Genomic DNA, 20,766 nt, shown 5'->3' with positions numbered 1-20,766 from the left:
CCCTCTGGCCGCCACCGTGCGGGTCCTGCTCTGAGCTGCCCGCCTTTCCCTTTTGTTTCTTCCTTTTTCACGAAATTGGTGCCTTGTTCCGCACTGGTGTAGGTGGGGGTCCCGCTCTCCCAGGGGAGGAAGTGGGGGCACAGGATTCCGTTCCCTCCTGCCGAGCAGACCCTGACTCGACCCTCTTTCCCCCACCCCCACCCCCAGCCTTTTGCTGGGTTTTCATGTGACCATCAGCATCTTTGCCTCTAAAAGAGATGAGAAATCCACACCAGGTAGCAAATTGCCGCCAGCGCCAACTCGACTTAGTTGATAGCTGGACCAGGAGCGTAGAACGGCCGTTTGAGCCTGAGCCAGGCAGATGCTGCGTGTGTCAAGTTCATTCATTCCCTCGAGGCCGCTGTTGTGGCCACACAACCTCATATCTCTTCATTCTCAGCAATGGGAAACAAATTATCCAATGCTTCTTTTCCAGCAGGTCCAACTTTGGGGGTGGGGGGGGAAATTCCAAACAATAATAGTGAGTTTTTCAATAATAGTGAGTTTTTTGTTGAAATATTGAATGTAATCAAAGTAAAGAGAAAGTAAAGTGAAATTTATCAGCTTCACAGGCAGGGTGGGGGGCTGGGGGGGTAGGGAGGAGGTTTACTGTGGTTCTTGGTGGTGGAATATGTGCACTGGGGAAGGGATGGGTGTTCGAGCATTGTATAACTGAGACTTAAGCCTGAAAGTTTTGTAACTTTCCACATGGTGATTCAATTAAAAAAAAAAAAAAAAAAAACGCTAGCGGATTGCTTGAGAATCGCAAGTGGTTGCCCCCAGACCTACTTAGTACCATTTGGGAGAGACCTCCACAACATTTTAAAAATAAAAAAATTTCATCATGTTGAAAAAAAAAAAGTTTGACATTCATTCCCCAGAAGTTAAGTTCACATTTTAAAAACCCAGAAGGAGATGATGGTGGGTCACCAGCTGGTGCCGTGTGACCCCGCGTTAAAGCAGCAAGATTAAGAACGGGGTTAGCAGTGCAGTCCTGGTGCCCTTCAGGCTTTTGAAAGTGTGACACCAGTGATGTTTTGGCCGGACATGTTGGCTCAGAGAACCTTCCTCTTGCAGCTTCATTGCTTACATTACAGCTGCTTTTAAAATTCTTTTCTGCCAGGGGGGCCAGAGCAATAGTACAGCAGGTATGTGGCCAACCTGGGTTCAATTCCCAAATCCCATATGGTCCCCTGAGCGCCGCCAGGAGTAACAAGTCAAGCAGTCTTGTCAAGCATCGCCTATAATTCAGCATTACACTTGGACTAGTTCCTGAACGTATTTCCTAAGGGGATTAGACCTTTGAAGATCTCAGGTTCATGGCTAAGAAGATTTCACCAGAATGCACGTAGATTTTCTAAAGTCTGGCCTTTTTTTTCTTTTTTCCATTTGGCCTTATTTTTGTTTGGGGGCCACACCCAGCAGTGCCCTGAACTACTCTTGGCTCTGCACTCGGGGATCACTCCTCACAGTGCTCAGGGACAAACCTGGGGAGCCACGGTTAAGGCAGGCGCCCTACTATATTCCAGCCCTGAAGTTCAGATTTAGGCCGGAGCGACGGTACAGCTGGGAGGACACTTGCCTTGCACACGGCTGACCTGGGTTCAGTCCCCGGCATCCCGTATGGTCCCTCGAGCAATGCCAGGAGTAATTCCTGAGTGCAGAGCCAGGAGTAACCCCTGATGTGACCCAAAAAGCCAAAAATCAAACCCCTCCCCCACCAAAAAAAATAGTTGTAAGGAGTCTATGGATTTGGAAGTGTTTCTTGTTTCTGTTCAGAGGGAAATAAGCTATAACAAATAAATAAAATTTGGATTTCGCATCTTCCCCGAGGAACACAGATATACTTAATTGAAATTCTAAAAGCGCACGTCAGAGAGTCGTACTTGCTTCACTCAGAGCTGGAGCGTCACCCTCCCGCCGGGTCCCTCCGGATCCAGTCGGGGACTTTGGGTCACTGTCGCCCTGGGACTTCCTTTTCCTGGCACGAGCAGGCACTCCACGTGCTCCTGCCTCGTGGGGACCGCTGGTCTCACGCGCCTGTCCCTCCGGCCCTGCTCCCACGTGACCGTTCTGCGGACGAGGGACTCGAGGTCCACTAGGTCCGTGGGCAGTCAAGAGCGGGCAGCGCCTCCGGGGCCAGGCGGGGTGACAGAGCCCCAGTTTCCCTCAGAGCGGGGCGCCTGCCTGCACCGAGTGCGTTTTCCATCTGAATCCCTGGAAATAAATTATCGGCATCTAGACAGAGGCTCTGCATCTCAGTTGGGCGGCTACTTCTAAGTAAATCTGAAGCTAACGGGGCTGGGGGTTTTGGGTTGGTTTGGTTTTTGTTTTTGTTTTAAGCCCGAACTGTGAGCTTACTTGCACATCTTGAAGAAACCCTGTTTTTAAGCATGTCCGCCGGGCACGTCCGGCTGATCGTAGGAGTGCGCCGGGAAACTGAGGCGAGGAACTGCACCTTGGTGCCGAGGCCGGTCTCGCGTGGCGTGATCCTGCCTCGAGGTTACTGTGTGAGTCGCTGCTTGGGGCTGTTTCAGGTTCGTTTCCCAGCTTGTCTGTAATTTACTAATTATCGAAGAAAGGAGCGTTTCTTGCCATTTGAGGTCGAGTCTCCTTAGACATCTCAGTGGAAAGCTTCTTCGCTGATGCTCGGCTGGAAGGAGGCTCCAGGCACGAAGAGGCTTTCAGGCGCCTCACGTGAGGACTCTTGGTCCCGAGGGCCGGGGCTGGAGGTGCGGTGCTGGGAGCTCCCTGTGCCGGTTTCTGCACAGTATTTTTCTTATTATGAAAGGTTTCAAGTGTTTAGAAAAGTCGGGGACATTTCCCAGTTCTTGGGAAACAGTGGGCACCCACGTGCCATGCCCTGGCGGTGAACTTTGACTCAACTTGACTCCTGAGCCATTGCTCATGGCTTCCCCTCTTTCCTTCTGAGGAAATTTGAGGTCCTGGTGTGTCTCATGTGTGTTGTCGGCTCTGCGTGGTTTTTGCTGGTGTTCTTGGGCGGCACCGGCAGGTGCCTGGGTCGGTCCTGGCAGTGCCTCCTGGCACCTACCCTCTCGTCTTCTCTCCCTCCCTCTGGGCCCGACACCTGGCTCCTCTCTCCAGAGGGTAAGGAGAGGATTCAGACCGTTGGATGTGGGGTGGTGGGAGATGTAATGGCCCCTGAAAAGTGGCCAGAATTTGACTTATTCCTGGCTCAGAGCTTAGGAATCATTCCTGGCGAATGTCAGGGGACCATATGGGTTGTCGGGCCTTGAACCCTAGTCTGCCCCGTCAGGGCAAGTGCCCTGCCCGGAGTACCATAGCCCCAACCCCCTCAACTTCAACTTCTCTTAAAACTGACTTGGGCAGGAGCTTGTACCTGTAGTACAACCGACTTGTACCCGTAGTAAAGCGGGTAGGGCGCCTGCCTTACACATGGCACACCCAGCTTCAACGCCCGACACCCTCTGTGGTCACCGGGGTCCACCCAGGAGTGAGCCCTGAGCACAGAGCCAGGAGTAAGGTATGGGCATTGCTGCCTGTGGGCTTCATTAAACCGGCCCCTCCAAATTAAAAAGAACTTTTAACAATGAAATTTGCCTTTACCTGTTATAGCTATTCATCAGCAGGATGCTTTTTGTTCCCTTCAGTGTTCTAAATTTTATTTTTTTCCAAGTTCCTCTGGAATTTTATAGATACCGTGTATTGATGAATTTATTCAATTTTATATTTTTTAAAATGTGGCCAGAATTTGTAGCTATATTAAGGTAGGGCGGATTGGTCTCCCGGAAATGCCCAGGGCAGGTTTTCCCACAAAATCTTTGGGCCCATAGCTTGTATTTCTTTCTTTCCTTTTTTTTTTTTTTTTTTTTTTTTTGCTTTTTGGGTCACACCCAGCAATGCAGAGGGGGTTACCTCCTGGCTTTGCACTCAGGAGTTACTCCTGGCAGTGCTCAGGGGACCATATGGGATGCTGGGAATCGAATCCGGGTCAGCCGCGTGCAAGGCAAACACCCTACCCGCTGTGCTCTTGCTCCAGCCCCTTCTTTCTTTCTTGAACTGAGCACAGCTAAGCTCTATCCAACAGGCTCCTGGAAACCCTCAACTCCCGGGAAGAATGAAAACTTGGGGATTTTTTTTTTTTTTTTTTTTTTTTTTTTTTTTGCTTTTTGGGTCACACCCGGCAATGCACAGGGGTTACTCCTGGCTCTGCACTCAGGAATTACTCCTGGCGGTGCTCAGGAGACCATATGGGGTGCTGGGAATTGAACCCGGGTCGGCCACATGCAGGGCAGACGCCCTCCCCGCTGTGCTATCGCTCCAGCCCCGAAAACTTGGGGCTATTATCCAGAACTGGAACTTCTGACCTGAAGTGGGTGTCTGTGGCAGGAAGGGGATCGCTGCGGCAGGCCAGCCGTGTGATTTCAGAGCCTCTGGGCTCCGTCCTCCCTCCCTGGGGCCTGGCCCTGGCCCTGCTTAGCTCGGGCTGTCACAGCTTTGCGTGCCCGGTTGGCTGTAGAATCTGTGTCCGTGCAGATTCTCCACATGTGTGTGATTACACCAGCTCCCTTCTCCTGAGGCCTGATGTTGCTTTGCTCAGCCAGTCCGAGAAGAACCCCCGGGCGGGAGGGGGACGTTCCTGTCTGTCCCTCTGATAACGGAGCATAGTGACCCGGTCACCAAGGCCAAGCCTCGAGATGGGGAGATCACTCTTCTGGGGGCCCCATCGGGACCTTCGTCCTCACAGCAGAGGATTTCGAGGCTGGTGAGAGAGTTCAGCAGTAAGGCACTCGCCTCGCGGGCTTCCCTCACGGGCTCAGTCCCCAAGTCGGCAGCAGTGAACAGGGCCAGGGATGAGCCCTGAGCACCCCTGCAAAGCGAGCACGCGCTAACCCCTGTGCTATCTTTTTGGCCCATGCTGGAGGCGCGTTGGTGCAGGCTATTTCGTTGTTCTTTTTCCCTTCCTACTGAAGACCAGTTCTCAGGTTCTATTGCCTTTGGCATTTGTTACTAAACTTCTTTACATCCCACCTGTGGGCGAGATTCTCTGTGTCTCTCACTGGGCCCGCGACTCTCCGATCCCTCCGCAGAGCAGCGGGTGACCTGCTCTCACCCTTTCTGACAGCCGAGCCGTACCCCGCTATGTCTCTGTCCCGTAGTTTCTTTTTTTTTTTTTTGGCTTTTTTTTTGGGGGGGGTCACACCTGGCGATGTGCAGGGGTTACTCCTGGCTTTGCACTCAGGAATTACTCCTGGCGGTGCTCAGGGGACCCTATGGGATGCTGGGAATCGAACACAGGTCGGCTGTGTGCAAGGCAAACGCCCTACCCGCTGTGCTGTCGCTCCAGCCCCTCTGTCCCGTAGTTTCTTCGTGCGGTCGTCTGCTGTGGGTCACGTGGGCTGTGTCCAGATCTGGGCTGTTGTGACTAGGCCTGCAGTACCCCCGGGGTGCACCTAAAGAGTCATAGGCATTTAAAAACTGCAACTCCGTTTTCCACGAGAAGTTATCATTTATTTAGGGGATGTGAAAGGGCGTCTCTGTGGAATCCAGCGCCAGGGTGTTTTTTGGAAGAGAGGGAATGAGCACTGCTTATTCGAGCCAGACACGAGCATCTTCCACCTGAAAGTCGGGAGCGCTGGCGTCTGCTTACTCTCCCTGGTCACTTGGAGGGTCAGGGGCTGTGGGAGTCACTTCCTGTCCCCGCCTTCTGCTCCGAGGGGGGCAGCTGCTAAGGACCACTACTCGGTCGGGTTTCCGTCAGAGCATTCCTGTGTGTGCGCATTCCTGGCCGTTTTCCAGGTGCAGACGAGCGTTTCACGCCGCCCGGCAGGCCCCTGGTGGCCGCTCGAGAGAACAAGCCCCCATCCGTGGGCTCCATGCAGCGATACTGGCCCTTGGGGCGTCCTGAAGCGGAGGCCCGTGTGGTTTCACAGCGCCTCGGGAGAGGGGGGTGCCAGAGCCCCCCGCCTCCTGCCCTCTCCCCTCTCCCCTAGGTCACATGGCGTCTCAGCCCCAGGTCCACTCTTCAGTTGCCATCCGGCCTGTGACAAAGCTCCGTCTCGCCATCAGAAGCGCCACGTTTGGGGACAGGCCCAGTCCTGGCTGGAGATAACGTGCTCACAAGGCGTCTGGGCACGCGTGCCAGGCCGCGCAGAGCGAGGCGGCCATGGGCAAGCGGCCGCCGCCTGCTGGGGCCTCCCCACCCCCCCCCCCCCCGCCTCGGCAGGGCCCCATTAACTCTGTTGAAGGTTGTATTTTCTGCTGAAAATGCAGGAAATTTAGACAACTCTCTTGGAATCCCCCCAAAAGGAATCCAAACAAGATACATATGCCTCTCTTAAAGCAACTAAAAATAAATTATTTGAAACTATTTCACTGTATAAATTCCCTCTTTAAAAGGAAAAGGAAGTTTATCTAATGAGGCAACTCCGAGTCCCCACCCCCCGTCCCCGAACAGAGCAGGACACGGCCAGCTCGCCCGCTCCCCGTGAGAGCACCACTTAGCACGCAGCTCAGCCGGTGCCCGTCCCCGGCGTGTGCGGGACCCAGCGGAGACGTCGGCCCCCGGGACCATTTTCTCTTGTGCCTTTGTTTTCACATTTGCAATTTGCTGTAAGAAAGAGTGTGTGTGTGTGTGTGTGTGTGTGTGTGTGTGTGTGTGTGTGTGTGTGCGCGCGCGCGCGCGCCGAGAGCCTTTTCTCTTTTGTTGGTGAAGGAAATCCTGTTTGATCTGAGGCTCATTCCTAGAATGGAGGCTGTATATACAAAAGAAAATACTCTGAATGAAAAAAGCACGTGTTCTCTAAGTGTTCTGCTGCTCTGCCGCTGAACCATTAGATCTTATCTCTGGCAAAGCTAATTTGGAGAGTCCAGAGAAAGCAGTTTTTAAAAGCATGCCTTGCTCTCAAGCCTTGTATGGGTCCATTAGTGTTAGTTTTTCAATACACTGTCTCTTAAAGGGCTGGTCTGGTAGACTAACAAAAGTAGAACTGCGATGGGGCTGGAGCGATAGCACAGCGGGTAGGATGTTTGCCTTGCACGCGGCCGACCTGGGTTCAATTCCCAGCATTCCATATCATCCCCCCAAGCACTGCCAGGAGTGACTCCTGAGTGCAGAGCCAGGAGTAATCCCTGTGCATCGCCGGGTGTGACCCAAAGAGAAAAAAAAAAAAAAGTAGAACTGGGGACTCAAATTAAGACTGAAATCTTAAGTCCTAAGTTATAGTAATTGTATATTTATCTTTCAGTGTTTTGGTAATAGTCTTAAAAATTACAATAATTTTTTTCTTTTAAAATAGTTCATTGTCTTTGGTTTTATTATACACACACCAATCCTTCCTCATTTAGTCTTCATGAGGGCAAAAGTAACAACCTGTAAATGCTGTTTGAAATTCTGATACCCCAATAAATGATTATATGAGCTAACTTTTAGGTCTGTTTAAGTACTGAGATTTGGAAGTGATTTTTCTAAGTTTTAAGGAAATTAGTCAAATTCATGTAAATGTTTCATCTTTTTGCCGAGGCAGTTACTCCCCAGTGATGCTCTCTGGAGAAGGAAGGATTGCATCGGTTCATAGCCCTGCAGTGTACGTAACTGCCCCAGGGTTGAGTCACAGTGGCAAGCCGAAGACAGAAATAATTTCTAAATGTTCATTCTTGGGATACCTTTTCTTGGAAATCAGAAATTCGACATTTTCTTTCTAGTGCATCAGAATTTTCTGGTGCAAAATTCACTCGTCACCCACGAACATCTCCAACCTCCCTGAGGACTTCAGGCTGCAGCTGATCTTCCCAGCACAGGGACAAGGACCCACAGGAGATGGTTTCCAGGAAGCCACTTACGCAGAGAAGTGTCCGCTCGTTTTTGTAAGAAGTGTCTGAAATAGTGGTTAGCAGAGAACAGGTGAAAATGGAAATACAGGGCCTGAAAGTTAGTACCGGGGTTAGGGCGCACACCTGGCCGGCTACAGAGAGTCCCCTCCCCCTCGTGGCCACCTGCAGCCCTGGAGGTGGCCCAGGGGTCCCAGGCAGTTGCTAGCACCTCTCACCCCAGTCTCTGGGCCCCCAGAGTGAACCCCACCTGGAGTGGAGTGAGGGGATCCAGAAAGGGAAAGCGCGTCTGTGTCCAAGGAGAAAGAAGGCTCAGGCCAGGGACCCGCCCCAGGGTACCAGATAGCAGGCAAAGGGGCTCTGGCATGAAAGGGAGCGTCTGGTCTTACCTCGGAGGCCTTATGTTTGCAGAATCCTTTTATCTCAGCAGTGTGACTGGGTCGGATGATGGGTCGGCACTGAATTCCTCAGTAGGGAAGAGAGGAATTGTAGCATTGAGGTAATGTCCATTGGGGCTGGAGTAATAGGACAGCGAGTACGGCGTTTGCCCGGGATGGCGCCAACCCAGGTTGGATCCGCGGCATTCCCTTATGGTTCCCCAAGCACGGCCAGGAGTAATTTCTTTCTTTCTTTCTTTCTTTCTTTCTTTCTTTCTTTCTTTCTTTCTTTCTTTCTTTCTTTCTTTCTTTCTTTCTTTCTTTCCTACTTTCTTTCTTTCATTTTTTCTTTTTTTTTTTTAATGAATCACTGTGAGATACAGTCGCAGACTTACAAACTTTTGTGATTACGTTTCAGTCATACAATGGTCATACAATGGTCGAGCACCCGTCCCTCCATCCCTCCAGTGCCCATTCCCCACCACCAGTGTTCCCAGAATCCCTCCTGCCACCCCCACCCCTTGCCACCCCCTGCCTCTGGGGCAGGCACGTCCCCTCTTACTCTCGCTCTCCTTTGGGGTATTATGGTTTGCAGTGCAGGTACTAAGTGGCCATTATGTGTGGTCCATAGCCTACTTTCAGCACACAGCTCCCATCCCGAGTGATCCCTCCAACTATCCTGAACTTAGTGCTCCTTCTCCATCCCTGCTGCCTTTTCCCCCAGCACGTGAGACCAGCTTCCAAGCCGTGGATCCATCCTCCTGGCCCTTATCTCTACTATCCTTAGATGTTAGTCTCCTGTTATGTTACCTGGTATCCCACAAATGCGTGCAGTCTTTCTGTGTCCCCAGGAGTAATTTCTGAGTGCAAAGCAAGGAGTAAGCCCCGAGCACAGATGGGTGTGGCCCAAACCTAATGATAGTGATGATGATGATGTCTGTAGAAATTATTGCTGTAGTTATTGAAATATAATAAAGCCAAGTAATGTCAACACCAGATCACAGGGGCAAACCTTTCATTTCTCAAGAAACAATCCCTTGGAAATCTTGTGCGGAATGCTGAGTTCGGCAGCAGGGAGGCGCCCCAGGTCTGTGTTGGGGGGCAGGTGGGGGGTGTGGCTTCCCCCCTGAGATCCTCACGGGAACAGTGACTGGGCTCAGAGATGGACTCACAGGACAGGACTTAGTGCACGGGCATCACGTTGAGAAGCTGATGGCTGCTAAGGTATAGGCAGAGTTGGATTGAAAAGTGAGAGAGACACGATTATCGTCAGCTACTCCTGAAACTTGTAGTTGCTCATTTTTGATCTCGGAGTACTTTGCCATCGAAATTTCCCGGGGTATTTTTTTTTTTCTGTTTCTAGTACAGATCGTCCAGCAAACTCTGAAACCGTGTGAAAAGTCTTTGTCATAACTTCCACATTATGTTTTCAGTTTGAGTAATGTCAGACACTTCCTGCTCTTGTCATCTATAAACCAATGACTGAAAAATAGTCTAGAGAAGATTACATTAGAACTGGACTTGTCACTAACAGTCTGAGTGAGACGCCCAGCGCAGTGACTCATGCAGATGCCAGAGCGCAGCTTATGCTTTCCCGGGCCGTAGCACAATCCAGGGTCAAGGCTGTGTTTTCCAAAGTGGCTGCAGTAGCCGTGGCTACAGTTGGGGCGGGGGGACCACTTTCTGTTTGTTTCCTTGTAAAGGTCAATTCCAGGGTGGTTACTGGGTGATTCCCTCTCCCCCCACAGAGTTTGAGAACCTTGGGTTTTGATGGCAGGTACCTATTTGGGAATCAGGAGATCACCGTGTTTGATTCAACAAATTACTTATTAAAACATCACCAGCCATGAATGTGCCTGGAGGCAGAAATTAGAAGCTCTTGGAGGGTAATTAATTCTTTTTGAAATTTTAACTTCTGCACATTTGGACTTTTCTTCATCTAGTGGGTATGTAAAATATCAACTCCGTATATAAAATTCTGCAGGAAGTTCATGTCTTGCCTCGTACTAAGCACACTGGCTCCTCCTCTCCATCCTCCATCTCCTCCAGGCGCCAGCCGTGGGCAGGACGGTGTGCTGTCAGCTCCAGGGAGAAGCCTCGTCCCTTCTCACTGGCCTCCAGTAGAATGTCTCGGCCACAGATGGCCCATTACCTGGGCCGGAGCCAGGATACAGCAGGGACGAGGCCAATCTGGGCTTGGTCCCCCCAGCATTCCATATAGTCCCCCGGGCACCACCAGGAGGGACCCCTGAGTGCAGAGCCAGGAGGGACCCCTGAGCAGGAGGCCACGGGTGGCCCGAAAAACAAAAATCAATAAAGAAACTCCAAACTTCGATATCTTATGAACCTAACCAGAGAACACACAGAATAAGTAGCCAAGCGTCAAACGAGGGTTTTCAGTGGGCAGGAGGGGAGAAGGCGCGGGCGGCAGGAGCAGCGGGCGCCTGTGCCCTGCACCCAGGAGAGGCCGGGAAAATTCTCCCGAGGGGCCAGGCTCCCCGAGAAACTGGGGGGGGTGGTCTGTGGGTGGGCAGAGTTGGAGTGAGGGAAGGACTGTCACGGCTTGTCTGGGAGGTTGAGGACCCAGAAGAGCCTCACAGTGGGAGCTGCAGGATGGGCCCTTGCTGGGCTCCTCAGTCCGGCTGACGACAGACACTCGAGCACGACGGTCCACTTCAGAATGAGATGCGGACTCTGGGCACTGCTGCGGGCACCCGGCCATCAGGGAGATGAGCACGTCAGCGGGGCCTGCAAAACCAAGTTTCTTAAAAAATGTGTGTGTGTGTGTGTGTGTGTGTGTGTGTGTGTGTGTGTGTATCTCACACTGTGGCACTGTCGTCCCGTCATTAATTTGCTCGAGCGGGCACCAGTGACATCTCCATTGTGAAACTTGTTATTACTGTTTCTGGAATATTGAGTACGCTGCAGGTAGTTTGCCAGGCTCTGCCATGTGGGCGAGATACTCTCAGTAGCTTGCCTGGCTCTCTGAGAGGAACAGAGGAATCGAACCCAGGTCAGCCACATGCAAGGCAAATGCCCTACCCACTGTACTATCCCAACCCATATGTGTGTGTGTATACACATATATTTAATATGTAAATTTGAATATAGTTTATATGTTATATATACAACTATACATTATGTATAACACATTATAGTTACATGTGTATGTAACATTTTAAATATATATTTAAATATATATGTGTGTCACACATATGTATATATTTTCTATTAGACAGCCAGCAGATTATTATAATTTTAATTAAGGTAAATTTTTCCAAGCAGTTAAAAACTCAAGGATTCCTGGAAGTACTGTGTTTCTTGTACATGAAGAAGTAACACAAAGAAGAATAAATAGTTACTAAACAAGAACAGGGAGAACTGAAACAAGAACATAGCAGAGAACTCATTCTTCAGAAAACCGAAAGATGGAAAAGGTCGTTGAACTTGAGAGGTCAGAGATCAGGCCAGAATCCAGACAGGCCTCCCAGAGCAGCCGGCGAAGTGGGAGTGAGCCGAGGACGACGCCCCCTCACCTGCCGCAGGGCACCAGGCTGTCCCGCCCCACGTGCTCACCAGGTGGTGAGAAGGGGAGAGGCAGAGGAGTCGCGGGCGGCGGGAAAGTGCGGTGTCTGGAGGAGGAGTCGCTCTGGGAAGCCCTCGGGAAGGGCCTGCCGCCAGCGTGGCCGAGCACGGCTGAGCCCTGAGCCCTGCCAGAATCACGCCAGGCACAGCCGGGAGTAGCCCCCGGGCACCGCTGGCTTGGCCCAGCACCACCCCCTGGTTTCTGTGATCATAAGCCAGAGGCTAAAATAGGACGTGATGGGGCGGGGGAGGGGTGCAGGGAACTGGCGCCAAGGGCTGGAGTGCTGCTTGCGTGCGGGGGGCCGGGGTTTGATCCTGCCTCCACGTAGCCCCCCGGACACAACTGGGGCCGACCCTGGGCACTACCTGGTGCGGCCCAAAAGCAAAACAGAAAAGGCTCTAGCTCCACAGTAGGCCATTTCCCGGCGTTTGATGCCCTGGGTTTGATCCCCAGCACTGTCCCCAAAATAGACATTTTTCTACCCAGAAGCGGTGGCCGTGCTTCCAGCCCACTTTCCAGTGGCAAAAATAGACACCAGAGTAAAGTGAAGCATTTTTTTCTGGGCCATTTTCGTAAGCACCATTGCTTTCAAACACATCTCTGTTGGGTCATGAGTGTCTGCTCTGTGTCTCTGCCGTGACAGGGGCTTTTATTAGAGCCACGTTGGTCTGCGTCCTGCAGAAACACTTTCACACACCTCTTCCGAGGCAGGTTGGCCTTCCACAACCTGCTGAAATCCGCCCCCTCCCCCACCCTGCCCTGCTGCCGAACCAACGGGGGTCTTCTGCCTCTGCACCCTCTGTTCCCCGACCCTGCCGCACACTTTAGAAATTCGAGTGTGGGTTTTGGGTGTCTGCGTCTGTGCTTGGGGGTCACTCCCAGCTCAGTGCTCAGGGGACTGCTCAGAGCCAGAGAACAAAAACTTGTCTTCCAAAAACTGCAAGACAAGTGCCTTTACAGCCCTGTGTGTACAATTTCTCTGTCCGAAATGTGATTGTAATTCTAGCCACAGATAAAATTCAGTCTCAGAATGGATGCAAACGAAAGACATTGGTCTGGGGAGACAGCCCCATGGGGTGGAGCAGGATTGACACACCGGACCCCCAGGTTGGATCCCTGGTACCACATGGTCCCCCGAGCTGCAAACCAGGAGTGCTCCCCCAGGCCCTGCTTGGTATGACCCCAAACCAAATGTCATCCGTGCATCCAGACGTGCATGTAAACATACTCCAAGCATCTAAGGGCCAGAGGGTTTTATTCTGCATAGACTCTGGAGAGCTGCTGTGGGCCGTGCTTCCCGAGGAGGGCAAATTGCCCCTTCCAGAAGTGGGGTGCTGGGAAGAGCTGTGGACCCGGAAATCAGTATAGAACGTGAGTTCCCTGGGGACTCTTTGCAAACCAGCAAAATAGTGACAATGGGCTGGGGCCAGGGAGATTCCTCCTGGAGTGAAATAGAAATGTCTTCACCCAGCCCAGAGCAATGACAGCACGGCGGGGAGGGCGTTTGCCTCTCACACAGCCGACCCGGGTTCGATCCCCGGCATCCCATATGGTGCCCCGAGCACCGCCAGGAGTGATTCCTGAGTGCAGAGCCAGGAGTAACTCCTGAGCGTCACTGGATGTGACCCAGAAAGCAAAAACTAAAAGAGAAGAAAGAGAAGTGTGTTCATCTCCTCAGGGGCATCTCATGAGATGGAGAACTGTGTTCTCAAAGTCGGATATAGTTAGTCGATCTTCGGGTCACCTAAAGAGAATAGAATCAAGGGACTCTTGAGATAGAGAAACACTGAAAGAAAACGTCACCAAAACAAACTAACAAAAAAACAATCCCAGGATGAGTGAAAGGACATTTGCTGGGGTGGCAAGTGCTAAAACTCTGTTCCCCTTACCCCCAGTAAAAACAGAAAGCCAGTTAGAAGGTGTGGGGGGGAGGGGGAGAGAACGGAAACACGGTCTTCAGTCTCCAGCCTGGCAGAGGGCATGGCGGCCGAGGCTCACCAGCCTTGCGGACTCGGAGAGGGCGGGCAGGCCTGGGAGAGGCTTCAGATAAACGCGAGTGAGGGCAGTGTGGACGATGCTTTCCAGCCGGCCGTTTGTGTCTCCTCAGCCACTCCCCAGCCAGTGTGGTGCAGCCCCCTTAGGAATGACACCGAGTAGCGGTGACGCTAAGCGATTTCCAGCTAGATGCCTTGGGTCCTTCATGAGGTGACACGGCCCAGACAGCCCTGAGGACCGTGTCCAGAAGCACCAGAGGCCCTGACCGGCCTCCCCAGCCCAGCCGCACCCCCTGCTCTTAGCCGACCACCTGACCTGCCTCGGACTGGCTGTTCCAGCCACCGGCCTCCTATGGTGATGGGTGGCCCCGAGGCCAGCTGGCCCCCCAGCCAGGCCCAGTCTCAGACGGTGACTGCTAAGCTGAGGCCCCGCTGTCCTTGGCTGGGCGGCCACCAGAAATGGGTAGAAAAGCCACAAAGCTGGCTGGTAGCAATAAACCCAGTGAAACCCCAGAGTTTCAGTACACATAAGGGAGTCAAACTGGCTTGACGTGCAAGACTATCAGGTTAAAATTTAAAATGGTGGTGACCAGCCCTCTCATGGCTTCTAGTGCCCTGCACTGTCAGCGTCACAGGAAGTTTAAAAAACTCAAAGGCCGGACAACTATACCTTGCAGATGACGAACAAAATGATGTCCCAGCACTATGAGCATCAGTCGGCCGGGCACTCCAGTAGGGAAAGGAAAATCAGTGACCCTGGAGGCAGTTGAATATTTGAATCCCTCTGAGAAATTGATGAGTCCTTAATCGTGTTTGGGAAATCTGAGCACGACTGTTAGACCAAAATGATGACTCTTTGGGGCAAGAAACGGAAGCAGGAGCCTGTCGGCGAGCTAAGGAGGGCAGGCTCTTTCCTGCACTGCCCGTGGGAATGTTTGGGCGTCCCTCCTTCAGCGGCTGCCTGGCTACTCAACATTGCAAGTACTAGCTTTTCTGAAAGCAGGCCCTTCCCCAAAGCCCATCCCAGAGAAATGAAAGGGCCTGAGATTCAATGGACCTGCCAGCAGGTCCATTGCAATGTGTCCAACCTGCCCAGCACAATCCTAAATAAGCAAAGTCCAGTGGAACAAAAACCCGTCCACATACTTAGGTATATTATATTCAAAACAACGCAAAGCAGTGAGAAAATCTTGAATGCAGTCAATGGACACATTGCTGTCTTCTTCACAGAAGCACGGGAAATCGGGTGTGAATCGGGTAGCTAGTGAGCTAGGCACCTCTTACAGGAGAAAGTTGTGATATATATTACAGATGCTGTAAACCATGACCTGTTGCCAGTATTCTGCTGTAGAAATTTGCTTTCATCCAGAAAGATTAAAATAAGGAATACCTCTGTGTCGATTCTTTCGATAATGTCTTACAGTATACTACAATGCGGTTCTGTAATTCCGGTTGGTTTCATATTCCTTCCACCTCTGCAGTTTCCTTTAGCTTTAATTCTTAAAGTGTCAGTGTTTGGGTAATGAATTATCTCAAGTCTTTTTAGTCTTGAAAAAGACTTTATTTTGCCTTTGTATTTGAAAGATATTTTTGCAGGTTATAGAATTTGCCTGACCCAGTTCTTAGCCCAACATTTTTATGATGGAGCCTCTCTACTTAGTACAGTGTTTTAATTCTGACTGCATTCAAGATTTTCTCACTGGTTTGCGTCGTTTTGAATATAATATACCTAAGTATATGGCTGGGTTTTTGTTCCGCTGGACTTTGCTTATTTAGGATTGTGTTGGGCAGACATCGGGGGTATTCTCCGAGTTCCTTAGACCTGCTGCTGCTGCTGCTTTTGTTCTTCGGAGAAAATATTCAGAGGTTGGTTAGACACTGAGGATCTTGAAGAAGCCAGATTCCTGTTGGAGCTGTGTAAGCATTCTTTACTTGGCTTTTTTATGTGCCATTTTCAAGTTTTCAAGACTGCTGAAATTCCTCATCAATTCCAACATGGGGAGAGGCCCATGTTGGATTTTGTAGATCATAACCACAGCTCTTTCAAATTCCCTGTTTGGTATTGTCAGTATTTGTTGTCCTTTAGCATGATATGCCTGATTACTTTGTCTCTTGAACATGGATTATTTTTACTTTTATGGGCTTGGTTGTTATTTTTTTAATTTTTTTTTTGGTTGAATGCTGGTACTTAAGACAACGTAGTTGAGGTAACTTGGATGAATGTAAGCATACCTTTTGTCCTTTAAATCTGCACTGTGAACTTTTTTCGCACTTTCTGCTTTTTTGTTGTTGTTTGCAGAGTATGTCATTTATAATCCTTTTGCTTTCATACTGTTTGAAGTGAGTTACAGTTCAAGTTTTTAGTAACCATATATTTATATCAGGGTGTTTGTTTTTTACCCAGTCTACCAGTTTTTTAGTTTTAATGAATGTATTTTAACTTATCTGCAATTAATGCTAAGTATTGACTTGCTAACTACTCAATCTGTCGTTTCACTTCCTGTTTGCTCCCTGTTTTTCATGCTCATCTTGTTTTCCTGCCTTTCTTATGGGTACATGAACATTTTTTAGAACTCCATAGTGATGTGTGCACAGTATTTTTAATTAGATCTCTTTGTGTGGATTTGCTCTGGACATTATACATATAAAAATGGTCCTAGTCTCATGCTGTTGACATTGTACCTATTGAAGCGAGATTCCCCATATAAATCTCCTTCCCTCCCTGGTCTGTAATAGAAATGTCTTAGATATTCCTTTGAGGATTGCATCAAACAATGTTATAATTTTTGTGTCAGCTTTCAAACATAATTTAGGAAACTCAAGAGAAAGAAAGCCTATTGTGTTCGTCTGCATTGTTGCTCCTCCCATTATTCTCTCTTCAAGAGAACTGCTGATTGTTTACTTTGAGTTTTGCTGTCTTGTAAACTATTTCATGTTCAAGACTGTTGACTCTGAAGAAAAAGAGACAAAGCAACAGGGCATTTATCTGTAAATATAAAGCTTAAATGCTTGAAAGCTTTCTTTATAGGGCAGAGAAATGAGCTCATCGTCTGAATTAGGTACTTTTCATGAAATTGGTGGGACTTCACCGCCGCTTTAATACTATGTAAATTTAATGCTTTAAGATGGCACTGTGGTAAGAATACAGATAAGAATCTTGGGGTGCCAGGGGAGAGGGTGTTGAGTAAGCTCCCGAGTTTCTTCTACATTGGTGAGACAATCGTCAATTTTTTTTTTTTTTTTTTTTTTTTGCTTTTTGGGTCACACCCAGCGATGCTCAGGGGTTACTCCTGGCTTTGCACTCAGGAATTACTCCTGGCGGTGCTGGGGGACCATATGGGATGCCGGGGATCGAACCCGGGTCGGCCGCGTGCAAGGCAAATGCCCTACCCGCTGTGCTATCGCTCCGGCCCCCAATCGTCAATTTTTTTAAAACTAACCATGGGCATACTATGTTTAACAGATTTGTAACTCTCGGGGCTGGAGCCATAGCACAGCGGGGAGAGCGTTTGCCTTGTATGCAGCTGACCCGGGTTCAATTCCCAGCATCCCATATGGTCCAATGAGCACCGCTAGGGGTGATTCCTGAGTGCAGAGCCAGGAGTCAGCCCTAAGCATTGCCGGTGTGACCCAAAAAGAAAAAAAAAAAAAAAGATTTGTAACTCTCATCCTTGAGTCACTAGTAAACCACATTCTGAAGCTGCTTCCCCAGACTAGCCACGAGGACACCTTTTGCGCCTGACGTGTGCAGTGGTGCTGGGAGTCCCCCCCCACCCCACCCCCACCTTCATCCTGATGAATGGTGTGTCCAGGGGCCACTTGCTAACCAGCCGGGGGCCTTTGCTTTCCTCCCCAGGCGCAGGACCTGAGCGTGATCGAGGAGGTGATCCGCATGCTGCTGGAGATCATCAACTCCTGCCTCACCCACTCCCTGCACCACAACCCCAACCTGGTGTACGCGCTGCTCTACAAGCGCGACCTCTTCGAGCAGTTCCGGACCCACCCCTCGTTCCAGGACATCATGCAGAACATCGATCTGGTAAGTCTGGGCCGCTGGCGGCGGTCCGGCTCTCTCTCAAACCCCAGAGTGGACACGGGGCGCTCTCTGAAATAAGGAGCATGCTGTCGCCAGTACTGGGAGGCATGCGCTCTGTTTACTTGTTCCCTTTCCCTCTATGGGCCGTACCCAGCCATGCCTAGGGGTGGTGTCTGGTTCTGCGCTCCAGAGTTACTCCTGGTGGTGCTCAGAGGGCCGTGTGGGATGCCCGGGATTGAACCTGGGTCAGCCGCATGCAAGGCAAACGCCCTCCCCGCTGCATTATCACTCCAGCCCCATGGCTTCTTTTAAGTATTAAAACAGAGAAAGTTTAACAGACCTGGATTTTAAAAGTCAGTGGGGTTCGATGGGGGGGCGGGGTTCATGGATTTTAAGGTCACACCCAGAGGCTTCTGCTAGATCCCTACTTCGAGGTTGCACCCACCGGTGCTCTGGGGACCGTGTGGTACCACAGATCAAACCGGGGCTCCCTCCTGCAAAGCCTGTGCATGGCCCTTTGAATCTTTCAACATGATCTTGTATTTGCCATCTGTTCTGCTACAAGGGTGATGTTCCGTGCGCGCGCATGCATGATGTGTGTGTGTGTGCGTGTGCGTGTGTGTGTGTGTGTGTGTGTGTGCGTGTGTGTGGTAGACACATGTATTTTGAAGAGTAGAGAGCAGCTCTGCATTCTGTATGAATGGGTGATGGGTTTCAACAGTCGCACAGTCAGCATTGTTCTGTGTATTCACTGAATCGTTCTTGAGAACAGTGAAGAGCGCCAGAGCTGTGGTGCAGTGACAGTTCACGCGCTCGAGGCTCTGGGTTTGGTTCCTGGCCCCAGAAAGCAGAGTGCACGGGGGGTTGGGGGGAGACGCGGAGGGGAGACCAGAGTGGTAGCAGTCGTGCCTGGCTTCCTCACGGCCCCGTGTCTGACCCACAGCTCTGCTCTGCACTACCCTGAGCCCCACCCGGTGTTACCCTATTTTAAAAAAGATTCATTAAGTGTCTTTTGGTTCGGGGTGGGCCAGGCATGCTGGTTCTCCAGGGTTGATCCCTGGCAGTGCGTGGGGGTTGGGGAGAGGAGCATGGTACCAGGACCGAACCCGGGGCTTCTGCTTGCAGACCTTGTGCTCGGCCCTGTGAGCCGCCCCTGCCACCCCTGTGAGCAGCGTTGGTCTCTTTGAATGATGACATTTTTGCTGTCATCTTAGAGCGGGAGTTGTCCTCAGCGGCATAGATTATCTGTATTTCCTTTGACTTGGACAGGGGGTGGGCAGAGCTCAGGAATCCCTCCTGGCAGTGCTCAGGGGCCAAATGAGGTGTCGGGGGTCGAACCCAAGTGGGCTGTGTGCAAGCCAGAGCCCTACCACTGTCCTCTCTCGCTGGCCCTGTGTTTTCAGGACCCCGCACTGGTGGCCAAGTGGCTTTCCAGAAGCGCGTCACGGTTTCCCTGTGTGTCATTTTCCATTTCCCCAAGCAGTTGGCAGGAGGGCCTGTCCCCCAGATTGTGCCACTTTGACCTCTATAGTTACTTGAATCTTTCATGTTGAAAAGTTCTGTCACTGGGCCCAGAGCGACAGTACAGCAGGTAGAGGACTCACGTGCCTTACACGCACCCAACCTGGGCCCCACCCCCTGCGCCCCTCGTGGTCCCCCGAGCCCCACCAGGGGTGGTCGCTGAGCTCAGAGCCTGGGTAAACCCTCAGCACTGCCAGATATGGTCCCCACCCCCAATTTTTTTTTTTAATCCTTTTACTGTTGTTTTTATTTTAGCCGTTTGTTGCTGACGTGGCTAGTTTTGCTCCAGTGTGAAGCTCTTCCTACTCTTTCCAGAGTGAGCGTTCACATGCTCACTGCTGTATTTTCCGGTTCTGTTGGATTTCAAAACCGTTTCTTCGCCCGCTCTGCCAGCCACGGGCAGCGTGAGGGGCCACTGGTGGCCCGTGGAAGGCCGGGATGCCGGGAGAACGTGGGATGGCTGGTGACAGTCACCCTGGGCCGCCCCCAGCAGAGGCTGGCATGGCCTGCGCAGGGGTGGAACGTGGCCCTGAGCGGAGGTGGCCGTTGTCCCCCCTCACATCTGTCAGCCGAGAGCCCACGGACTAGCCTTGAGCCCGGATTCCCAGGGAAGCAGAAGGCCGGGTGCGGGCGTGGCGTGCTCCTTTTCCTGCCCTTTCATCCACTGAAATTCATCTGATGCCAAGTGGGGCCTGTTGTGGCCTTGGGGCTCTTGATCTCTAATTGGGTCTGAGGATATCACCTCAGGATGGCAGCAGCGATGCTAAAGTCATGGTTTCTCATGTTGCTTATCAGCGCATCACTTTCAAGGCCCAGATGAGTGATGTTTCTGGTTCGTTAGCCGCATCGTTGAGTTACAGAACTATGAAATGTGTTTGTTTGTTTGTTTGTTTTCCCATCTTGGTTTTTTTGGGTTTATTTTTGTTGTTGTTGTTGTTTTTTTTTTTTTTGCAGTCTGCTTCTTGATCCTTTCAGCCTGCCCTCTGGCAAACCTGTCCCCTCTGTCGGAATTTTTACTTTTCTCTGGTTTCTTCATTTCTTTCTTTTTTGTTTTTTTTTCCTTTTTGGGTCACACCTGGCGATGCTCAGGGGTTACTCCTGGCTCAGCACTCAGGAATTACCCCTGGTGGTGCTCAGGGGACCATATGGGATGCTGGGAATCGAACCCGGGTTGGCTGCGTGCAAGGCAAACGCCCTACCCGCTGTGCTCTCGCTCCAGCCCCTCATTTCTTTCTTTAAACAAAGGATAATCACTTGAACCAGGTATAGTATATACTGGGCAATCAAGATGGAAAAGGTACTGGGGGAAGTGTTGTCTGTTTTTATAGTAGCCAATATTTTTCTTTCGTGTTCGTGACCTACAAACCCAGTATTTCTTTTTCCCTACGTCATAGTTGTAAT

General features: G+C 50.9%; 1 protein-coding gene across 4 annotated transcripts in view; it reads left to right on the top strand.

The window, feature by feature from the left end:
- DYM (dymeclin) overlaps window positions 1-20,766 on the top strand; it is a 292,576-nt gene that overhangs the window by 219,285 nt on the left and 52,525 nt on the right. For all 4 annotated transcript variants that reach the window (XM_004616126.2, XM_055127709.1, XM_055127710.1 and 1 more), the window contains one exon: window positions 17,665-17,847. In XM_004616126.2, the coding sequence (XP_004616183.2) occupies window positions 17,665-17,847 (183 nt within the window). The remainder of the gene's footprint in view (window positions 1-17,664; window positions 17,848-20,766) is intronic.

The sequence above is a fragment of the Sorex araneus genome, chromosome 2 (genome assembly GCF_027595985.1).
Source record: "Sorex araneus isolate mSorAra2 chromosome 2, mSorAra2.pri, whole genome shotgun sequence".
Classification (NCBI taxonomy): domain Eukaryota; kingdom Metazoa; phylum Chordata; class Mammalia; order Eulipotyphla; family Soricidae; genus Sorex; species Sorex araneus.
This window is presented reverse-complemented; position numbering and strand designations above follow the sequence as displayed.